Genomic DNA, 10,869 nt, shown 5'->3' on the forward strand with positions numbered 1-10,869 from the left:
ATATAATCACTTAATTAAGGATTTTTTATGGAATAACAAAAAAACGTATGAAAAAGCTCTTGCCTCAAAAGGTAATGGAGGAATGGCTCTTCCAAATATGGAATTATATAGTATAGCATTTGAAATGAATAAGCTAGCAAGGCACTGGCAAATTTCTGGACCTAAACCACCGTGGGCAAAAATGTAAGGGATACTAGCAGCACCATACCAGGTTATAGATATACTATCACAAAAACACATAAAACACAGAGATCTAGTTTTGCAACACTCTCAGTGGGCATGGGCAAGGGCACACAAGATGCTCGGCATCGGTCATTACAAACATGACTACTCCTCACTTTGGAATAATCTTGTCATTTGTATAGGCAAAAAAACAATTCTATGGGATAGATGGCTAGCAAAAGGGATGCATGCGGTCAAGGAGATATATGAAGATAGGGTAGTCAGATCATTTGAGAACCTTAAAGGAAAATTTAAGTTACAGGAGATTTCTGGAAGTATGTACAAAGGAGCAGCATAGGGAAGGTGTTTGGACTGAAAGGAGCAGAGAAGGAAAAAAACAGGATTGAAGAATTTCTCAGTGCTTCAAGCTCTTCACACGCTGGCTCAATATTACAATATCAAAATTAATAATATTAAATATCCAAATTAGAATGTGCGAAAATCGATCTCGGCAATGAGATTAGGGAAAATGTGTGGCAGGAGATCATATCAAATGTAGGCTGGGCTAAGGGATGCAAGAAGTTTATCCATTATAAAATTGTACAAAGGTATTATTTCACACCTCATAAAATGCACAAAATGGGATTAAAGCAAGATGTTAAATGTTGGAAATAAAGAAATTGGCACTTTTTTTTACATGCGATGTGGGAATGTTCTAAGGTGGAGCCTTTCTGGATAGCGGTTCTGATGTATTTAGAAAGGTGGCTCAAACGGCCTTTCCCAGTATCCCCTAGGCTCTGCTTACTAAGAGATAAATCGCTGATGCCACCAGGACTAACAAAAACAAACAGTCATTGAGCTGACGCTTTTATCCAAAAGCGACATTGCATTTTTTAACACATGGCTTTTTACATTTTTGCCCAGGGAGCAATTAGGGGTTAGGTGTCTTGCTCAGGGACACTTGGACATGGGGAAGCTGGGACTCGAACCACCAACCTTGCAGTTCCCAGCGCACCCTCTCTACCCCTGCATATCTATAACCAACATTATCCTTTCCAAGTCGTTGTGCTTTCCCTCCTCACAGGATTTTATGGGGACGGAAAGTCAATGCACAGACGCAAATGGTTGTGGAGGAAGCACATTTTCAACGGGCGGTGCAGAGGATGTGAAAGAAGCAACGCGAAAGACACAAAAAGGCAAAAGGATCAAAGCAAATATATTGCTTTTTTCGCCCCCAGCCTTGCGGTACCATAGTAAATTCGTAGGTGTTATTATTGTATTTATAGAGATATGTGTGATGCTTCTCGCCAGATCTTGCCACAATCCATGTAAAGCTCTTTTTGTTTCCCTCTCGAGGAATGAACCGAGAAAGACAACTTTGACTTCTGAAACTTTTATTATTGTTTTGAGAAAATCTTCCATCGCAGGCGACACGCCCGTGCTGTGACTCTGCCAAACAGTCAGATAAGCACGGCATGTCGAGGGGCCAAACCAAAAGAAGCGGCTGCTTCCAAGCGAAAACAAGCGAGTGTTTGTGTGATGCTGGGAGGATTTTGGCTGAGGAGGGAAACCAAGCCCACCGACAAACACACCACTCACGTCACAATGACCAACCATCCACTGTTCATTGCAGAAGGTAGAAGAGGGCAATGGCCTTTCGTTATTTTAAAAAGATATATAAATGCATCGGGGTGGCTACTGTTAGAATATTTTGCCCCCCTTTTCCAAGTCTTTCTTGCATAATGATATCATCCAAACCCACGGTTAAATTGTCGACTTCAGAAGGGGGACAACGGCTCACCAACCGACCAAGTTCTGGGAAAGGATGTGGAAAGGGTGAAGGAGGGTGTCTCAATCAACAGCACTCAACTGGAAAAACATCAACATTGTGTTCAAAAAGGTGTATTCTATTTCTTTGTATATGTTGTGCATTTTTTATGTTCTGTTATTTATTTACATTTGTAAATACTATAGCAAAAAAAGGTCCCCATTTGGGATTAATAAAGTATATACATATCCCTTTATCTATTTATCCATCTATCTAGATACACCACATTCATTTTCATAGGTTTAGGATGCTGTATGAGAAAAGCAGACTAGGTTCAATAAAAACCTGACAGGTTTGACAGCTAAATGATCCATACACTCAAGCAGCAGGTGTCTGCAGTATGTGGGATGTCAAGAGCTCTCAGATGTTCTTTTTCAAAATTAAAGACATTATAATATCCTTACTCTTGTGTATTGTAGCCCTACAATATCCAAATATCCCTACAATATAGTGACCTCAGGTCAAATTAACTGGTCCAAATAAAAGAGTGAAGAAGCCCCTCAGAATAAAGAGAGACAATTCCTAAACCTCAAATGAACCCCCCCTAAGAGCATCCATGCAATAGGATTACATTGAATTAGTCCAACTTATTTTGATTTTGATCAAATACTTCTAAAACATTATTTTTATTATTTTACAAAATAATAAACTATAATAATAAATAATTATATAATAATATATAATAAATGATAAATTATAAATCTGATCAGGAAATTAATGAACAAAATAAAAAAATGATCAAGTGCATTGTGTATTTCAATAATTGACAATGTAAATGAATATTAACCTCAAATCCAGATCCAAACCGCATTCCTTACACCTCTGCATGCAGAATCCTATAAAGGAGAACAGGATAATTAGCACACATCCCACTAAACAAATGACAGTAAAAAGCATTGAGCATACAGCCTGTTACTTACTATCATACAGAGGTTGTCCCAACGGCCTTGGTGATGCTGAGCAAACTATAAAAGATGAGATAAATGTATTAGAGAAGGGAAATGCTGGAATACTCCACATGTCACAGTCAATGTTTTAAAAAACTTACAGATGAAACATTTAGAATAGACCCATCAATTTACCTTTTTAAGACAATCCTGAAAGACCACGTCAAATACCAAAGATCAAATATCATTTCAAATACATTTTACTACACAATCTTAATAAATATAAAACTGTGTTGACCAGCGAAATATCCTATTTTACAAAGCTCTACCATTAGCGGATTACATCATTAGTGATTCATTATCACATCAGATCGGGTTTATCAAACTACAAAGAAGCCACAACTAACATGTCGACTCAAAAACCAACATTCTGGGCATGCAAGAGAGTGAGGAAACCTTTTTCATTTTAAAGATCTAAATATAGATTTATAGAAAGAAAGGTTTTGATAACAATATCTTTAAACCCATTTGAGTGAGCAGTGGCTTAAATGTTTTGTCAAGAAGTAATAAATTAAGAGTCCATTTGAATGTTACATTGATGCCCGTTTAAAAGGTGGATTAATCGTGTGTATAAACTGATTATTGCAATTCCTACTACATATTTGTCAGTAAAAAGAACTTGTTGGGACCAGCATACACTGGCCTGCCTTTCTTATTGTGGAGGAGAAGGCAGGGAGCCGTGGTTGGCTATTTTAACCGCACTTTGGCCGTGCAGCGACAACTGACAGGGACGGACGTTGGCAGGGACTCCCCTCGTGGCTTTGAAGATGACTGACTTTCTGGCCTTTGGTCAGAATGCTAACCACGCTCAGCTAACTAGCTTGAATGCTGCCAAATCAGACTTCAGTAAAATGGAGCAGAATTTCCCTGATTGAACTTATTCAGAACATTTCACAACTAATCCTTACCCTGTGCAGGCGTTAAGTAACAGAGAGTTACATTGTACACTACAACAAAAAACCACAGTTACTTACCAAATCACTTTTTTTCACCCGAGCCAGAGAAAATGATGTTGCAGCCAATTTCAGTACAAAATGTGGCACATGCGCAAAGGGTAGTACTCAATTAATGAATTTGTTTAAGTTGACACATACATGTTTTTAACCTAAATCAATCTCATAAGTGAAACTATTAAACCATTTTATGTTGCTCCTATTGATTATATATATGTTCATCCTTTAATTGTACGTCGCTTTGGATAAAAGCGTCAGCTAAATGACATGTAATGTAATGTAATGTAATGTAATATACATAATAAAGCAAACCCATTTGAACTTGTCACATCTAAGGTCTTGATTAATTTTGTGAGTGTAAGGATGGCCGGATTAGAGGCCCCGCTATGAAGTTAAAGGGTCCGCCACACTGAGAAGGATTTTATATCTGGTCTGTATTGAAATAGACTGCTTTCTGGTTGAGACACTTTTTCTCTTCTTCTAAAATAAATTTAGAAATTCAAAAATATCTGTGGTGCTGATTTTTATTTCTCAGTTTTCAGATCCAACGGTCTCCATTGTCCTCAAGTAAAAAGTTGAAACGCAGATAGTCTTTCCTACAAATCCATGCATATATCCTGTCGACTCCATTTGGCTGGCTGGGGAGCTGACATATAGGGTTGCAGACACATACACATGCGGACTCTTGACCCGGCGTCTCCCGCCTCTTCATTCACAAAGCGCCCCCTGAGAACGTACACTCATGCCTTTTTGACCCCAGTCTTTGGTCAGCCATCACCTCCACTTAGAGTCTTACATATCGTAATCGTGGAGGAGGACGCACACTGTAGATTGAAGGCCGCTTGGCACTAACAGACCCCCCCCTCCTCCATGCTGTCTGGTTGATCCCTCGGGCTGAAAAGTTCAAGGCAGGGATTGACCCGTGCAGTTCCTTGTCCCTGATGGCAGAACAGGAAAAGATGACAAACACTGATAGTGTCAGACCAGAACTAAATGAATCTTAACATTTTGAGTGTTAAAGATCAGGTTTTCTTAATGTCTACATCCAAACAGAGTCTCGGGAGGTCAACACAAAGTGTGTAGCCTACTACATGAGTCTTAATTTGAGTTTTGGCCTTGATGATATTGAAAAATGAAAATATTATTTAAAAGAGAATTGAAAAAAAACCCGAAATATTCCTTCAATAATATTAGTTTAACTTCTCTTAGAGGCTGCAGCGGGAGGGTCCGAGCACAGTGGGAGGTGCGACGGGCTGCTTTAAGTGGGGTTGGTGAGGGAACGGAGGCCTCAGAAGAGCAGGGAGAAGCGAGGCGGAGGGGAGGGGGATATAAGCGAGGACAGTCGGGCCTAAGACACCGGGGTCACCTGCTGCGGAATAGACGCGCGACATCAGGCCCGCGCGGGGCGTGTAGCGCAGGAGCCGACGGATGCTCCGGGACAATGTTTAACAGCGTGGTGAGTAATACTACAACGTCTTAACGATTTCACTACGCGTGGCCCTTATCCGTTGTTATTACTGCACGAGTTATTTGACTGATTCTGTATGATGGGCTGCATCTGACCCGCACCTGAATTGAGTTTGAGACCCCTGGTCTAGATGAACGTGAGAGGAGGAGCACACCGGAATGGACTCATCATGCGCACGTGCGCGGCTGGACACTTATCAGTTAGTCGGAATCAGATTCAGCTGTGCACCAGAAGGAATAGCTCATTCTAAAAAAGGGGGGGAAGTCGTTTGGGCTTCCATTTCAAAGTGGATGTTAGGAACAGTAGCCCACGGCCATAATAATAATAATAAAGTCACATAAATATCTTTTAAAAGCTTGAGCGAGTATCGTGTGCGGGGGTTACTTGTATTAGCGCGTGGGGCTAATGACGGCGGTTGCCATGGAAATATCAACGGGACCGTCATTGTGTCTCGCGCATCATTCCGGACTCACTGACACAATGTCGGACGATGAAAGGAGAGCCGCGGAGGCGATTTTCCCTCCGCTACAGCAAGGAGACATTTATGTCGACACAGTAGGTGCTTTCACTTCCGAAACAACAACTTGTTTCCCTCCTAAAGTCTCGCAGCTTGTGGGCCAACTTTCAGTTGTTGTATCGACAGACTCGGGCCCCTGTACCCATTACTGATTGAAGCCAATATGTAGCCTTCTGTAATACTGTGAACCAGCCGAGCTAAAGAACGCTGTATTACTTTTTAATGCCCTCAAAACTCCGAGCCTTACCACCGTGAGATATGGTCAAACTCACGCAATGCACTCACGTTTTTACATGTAACATGTGGAAACATTAAGTGTGGTGACATTGTCGGACATTCTGCTTCTGACAGGGTTCCTCTGGGCCTGATGATATTTTCGACGAGGACTCGTACTCTCCGTCCTCCCTCTCCTCGTCCTCCTCGGCCTCCATCCGCACGGTGGGCTCCCTGCAGGGGAAAACCGTGTGCACCTCCTGCGGCCTGGATATAGTAGACAGATACCTCCTCAAGGTCAGATGAAGATGTGGTTGACAATAATATAGTGCGCTTCTTACTAACAAAAACTCTTTCATATTTTAGTTTTTTTTTTTAAACACATGAGACTTAAATTAAGAATATCTGCATTTTAAAACTACAAACTACTACCGCTGAATACTCTAATCCTGCTATGCACTCGTCTTATTCCTTGATAAGCACATTACTAAGTTTTATAGCTAGTGAGAATGAGACCCGTCATTCCATTAGCACAAATGCTTTGTGAAGAATCTGAGGACCCTCTGTTAAGGAATGTATAAAAAGTCACTTGTACGCTTCATCTTGATACATTCTTTCTCCATCTCAGGTGAACGACTTTTGCTGGCACGTGCGCTGCCTCTCGTGCAGTGTTTGTAACACATCACTAGGGCGTCATGTGAGCTGCTACATTAAGGACAAACAGGTTTTCTGCAAACTCGACTACTTCAGGTGAGTCCGCACTGACACTGTTTTGTCTCTAGTGGCATTTCTTGATAAATAACAATCATGTGAGAAAAATAAAAATACCAACGGTTTGCTGCTTGCAATGATAATTGTCATTGTTCAAGCATCACTTGTATACTATAAACTACTCTTATCCTGAATGTCTAGGCCTTGGAATTAATTACAAGCTGCAATTGAAATAAAACAACGTCAAGGAACAAACAAACTGTGGACACATTGATGTTGCTTGCATGCTTCTGCACATTCAGCTCAATCTGATAGAGCAACCATAATTTAGGAAATATATTGTCAGCATTGCTGTTTAAAAAAAATCAAATAAATGTGCCCAGTGTTTTTGATTTTGTTTTTATTTTGACTACTCTCTACGAGTTGGAATACATAAGTAGATTACTCACAGAAAGTGGAAATTGAGAACAGCTTTATCAGACTGACCTCTCTCGCCTGGTCTGAGAGGCCCAAGCTCTGGAGCACACTGTATATGCCGTTCTATCACCAATGTGAAAAAATAATGTTCAAATATGCCAATTGTTGACAAAGCATTGGTTGATTTTGGTTTATTCGGCTTCTGTGGAACCTCTTCCTTCACACTGCTATAAAGAAAACGTCCATAATACACATTTGGGTGTTTATTTTACTACTTTGTCTCTTTTGGGTCTGCAAATTTTAAATTGACAAAAGGTTTGCTTTAATCATCTGCATTTTTAACATAACCTTTAAAAAATGTAGAACAATTCCTAATTGTAATTTCACACATCTATGTTTTAAAGGACTCTTCCCTTAATTTACTTTACTTACGTTCTCATGGCCAGAAATCTCCACTTCAGTAGCACTTACATACAGAATTAATATTATATATAATACAAAATACGGGAACAATTGATTTAAAAAAAAAAAAAAATGTTTTGGCTGTAGAGCAGTAATTCTGAACCTGGCTTTACCAAATATTCAGGTGTCCTTTTTTAAAAATGTATTTGCATTTTTTTACTACATACAAAATTAGTTCCTTTTGCTAGCTTCCATTTGCATATTTCAACATAACACTCCAGGAGACTTGAAATGGCAAGTAATGGTATCGATGTTGGTAATGAATTTCAGTTTTATGGCTATCTACTATTTACTCTACGGGTCTGTAGCAGGACATCTAGAGCCGACGTAAAACAAGTGGGACTAAATGTAGGTCTCTCTGTAGAAGATGATCCCTTCACTAGATGATACCATCACTGATGACGTAGTCACAAGCCCCACCCAACCACTTTGACCCAAAGCCGACTTATATTCCACCTATTGTCCCGTTGCCGGTCTCTTGTTTAGGAGGTATGGGACCCGCTGTGGCCGCTGTGGCCGTAACATTCACTCCAGCGACTGGGTGCGTCGGGCTCGAGGCAGCACCTTCCACCTGGCCTGCTTCTCCTGCACCTCCTGTAAGCGGCAGCTGTCCACAGGGGAGGAATGCGGACTGCTAGAGAACCGGGTCTTCTGCCGGCCACACTATGACATCATGATGGAGAATATCAAACGCACTAAAGAAAATGGTGAGGAAGAGGTGTGGTTGAGCAATGCTAGACAAAAAGTCAGATCAATAATATAAAGAAAGAGTTCACTGATCTTGGTAATCGACCCACTTTGGTTACATGCAGGTGGCAGCTTGGACACCAAATACTCACTCAGTGACCCATAAGATGGCCACAGGAGGAGCTCATCTGAAACAGGCCCTTATTTTGAAAATGTCAAATGACTCCTGTTACACGTTTTTGTCTCAAGAGCAACCAAAAGCAGCAGCAGCAGAGGAGGAGGAGGAGGAGGAGGCCGAGAAAGAAGAGTCAGGCACCCTGAGAAGACCCGCTAAGAGGGCCAGGACCAGCTTCACTGTGGACCAGTTACAAGTACGGCGAAACCTGTCTGTGTCCTTCGCCTAGTGCTCTGATTAGTGGGCTATACATGTATTTTCTCCTCAGTGTAGTGCAGGTGGCACAGAAATGGTCAGGCAACAAGTACTGTACAGACACAAATGGATTCTCTAAAGGCTAAGGAAAGGTGCCTCAATGCTTACGTACTCCGTGCTTCTTTAGCATAGGAACCACTTGACTGTCCTTTACGAAAGAAAAGGAGAGAATTCCGTGCCACAATTCCCTGCTAAATGCTGCCGAATCATTTGGGCGTTTGCGAGAAACCATGATCATGATGGAGAAACGCAGATCCTTTAAGTAACTGTTAGCGTAACAAATTTAAATGCATTATATACTTTCTTTTATATTGTCTGCATGACTCTGCACTGTAACAACACCTGAAGGCATCTAAGATGCTTGTTTGTAATCCATCTTCAAAGAAATTGTAGTTTGTCCGCTGCGCACGCCGCTGTCGGAGATGTTCGGTTACCTCGTTCTCATGATGTCTGCCCTCTAGTGTGCAGGGTATTTGACCACAAACTGAATTTTCGTGAGTTGTCTTTTCCATCCAACAAGTTCTCTCTCTCTCTCTCTACATGTGTAGGTAATGCAAACTCAGTTTACTAAAGATAACAACCCAGACGCACAGACTCTACAGAAACTGGCAGAGTGGACCGGTCTCAGTCGCAGAGTTATTCAGGTAAAGCCTCTCACTACTGGACAGCAAGACATTTGCTTCCAAGAAAAACGTCAGCATTGTGATGAATTCTGACAATAGAGAGAGAATGATAACTTTAATGGCGTAGTCAAAGTATGCAATCAGACTCCAACTAGAGTAATCAGTTTGTTCTCCTGGTTCAGGTTTGGTTTCAGAACTGTCGAGCTCGACAAAAGAAATACATCAGCCCAAATTCTGCCTCCTCCCTGATGACATCCTTTGCTCCTGGTCAGCTGACGCCACCTTTGATGGAGGACCTGCAATACACAACGTACATTTCCCCGGACACACCCCTCCTCACCACGCTGACTTACATGGAAGGTGAGAAACAAACACACATTGCTATACTTTCATACGAGGTTAGCTCAGTGCTAATAATATAAATTGTCAATGGGATAGCTGTGTGTATGGTCTGGGCGGGTGACAGCCTACCTGACGGAATCCCTTCTCTACAGTTTGTTTAAATCATGTTCTATAAATGTAGCTGTTGTCTCAGAAATAACTTTGTGATTCAATGAACAGTCCTTCATCATTTTTCATCCTTTTCAACTCCCTTAGTCCAAAATCCGGACCCGCTTTTGCTTCAGCCACTCATCTCTCATTCCCTAACACAACTGCCAGTCAGCCATACCTGAGCTGCAGCCCGCCTCTCTACAACGGACGACAATGATAATGGCTGATGATTGGATGATGACAACCAAAGGCCACGGCAGCAGTTGGTCTATTCGTATCGTTAAATGCATCGCGTGTGGCAGCCAGAGTTAATTTCATCGGATCACACAGGGACAATGAAAGTGTCAATGCAACCTTTGTTAATATGTATATGTTGTGCATTTCTTTGTTTAATTTATTAGGAAAAAATGATCGAATATGGCACTTTATGTGTAATGAACTTTTCAGTTTCAAGCCTTTTATTTAAGGATGTGTTGGATGATCGAATTGTAAGTTGGGCATTCGAGTGGTTGCTCCTGCTCCTACTCCAAAGTTTGTTACTGACCGATGTGTAGAAAGTACTGATGCAGACTGTCCTCCGCTTGCAGTGCCTAAGTAGGCTCCTCTCAAAACTTCCACTTGTCTTATTTTGGGAAAAAAAAAAGATTAAATGCAATGCAACATTTAAATGTTTCCTTAGCTAGAAGCCATGTATGAAGTGCAACATGACATGTTTGACCTGCTGGGAATTAAAAGTCTACGGCTGCAACACAATGTGCTGTTTGAGTTCACATGCTTTGGACTGTTTCTATTTGTGTGACATTGTGCAGTACTCGTACTTAGAGCTTTGCAGAGGATATATTAAATTATTTTAGAAGTTCTCTCTTGAAATGCTGCTTACTTTTTTGCATTCATAATTTTAATATAGTCTATACATTCTTAATATAACTGCTTTGTCAGGTGCTATTGCACTGCATAAC

The 10,869-nt window shown here is 41.1% G+C and overlaps 1 protein-coding gene across 2 annotated transcripts; it reads left to right on the top strand.

Moving 5' to 3' along the window:
* The first annotated feature begins 5,146 nt into the window (after positions 1–5,146).
* lhx8a (LIM homeobox 8a) lies at positions 5,147–10,663 on the top strand. 2 transcript variants are annotated; one of them, XM_040172400.2, is made up of 8 exons: positions 5,147–5,346; positions 6,227–6,385; positions 6,717–6,838; positions 8,165–8,385; positions 8,615–8,736; positions 9,344–9,439; positions 9,601–9,778; positions 10,016–10,663. In XM_040172400.2, exons 1-8 carry the CDS (start codon positions 5,332–5,334, stop codon positions 10,090–10,092), a joined length of 990 nt encoding a protein of 329 aa, XP_040028334.2. In that variant the 5' UTR covers positions 5,147–5,331; the 3' UTR covers positions 10,093–10,663. The 2 variants fall into 2 exon arrangements, with proteins under 2 accessions (XP_040028334.2, XP_040028333.2); XM_040172399.2 differs by having other exon boundaries at positions 5,334–5,913.
* Positions 10,664–10,869: the final 206 nt, after the last annotated feature.

The sequence above is a fragment of the Gasterosteus aculeatus genome, chromosome 3, assembly GCF_964276395.1.
Source record: "Gasterosteus aculeatus chromosome 3, fGasAcu3.hap1.1, whole genome shotgun sequence".
Classification (NCBI taxonomy): domain Eukaryota; kingdom Metazoa; phylum Chordata; class Actinopteri; order Perciformes; family Gasterosteidae; genus Gasterosteus; species Gasterosteus aculeatus.

Excerpts from the sequence above, each read along its gene's own strand:
- lhx8a (XM_040172399.2), top strand. The coding sequence starts at position 5,764 with ATGACGGCGGTTGCCATGGAAATATCAACGGGACCGTCATTGTGTCTC. Across the intron at positions 6,839-8,164 it reads TGCAAACTCGACTACTTCAG|GAGGTATGGGACCCGCTGTG; the intron begins GTGAGTCCGCAC and ends TCTCTTGTTTAG. Across the intron at positions 9,779-10,015 it reads CACGCTGACTTACATGGAAG|TCCAAAATCCGGACCCGCTT; the intron begins GTGAGAAACAAA and ends CAACTCCCTTAG.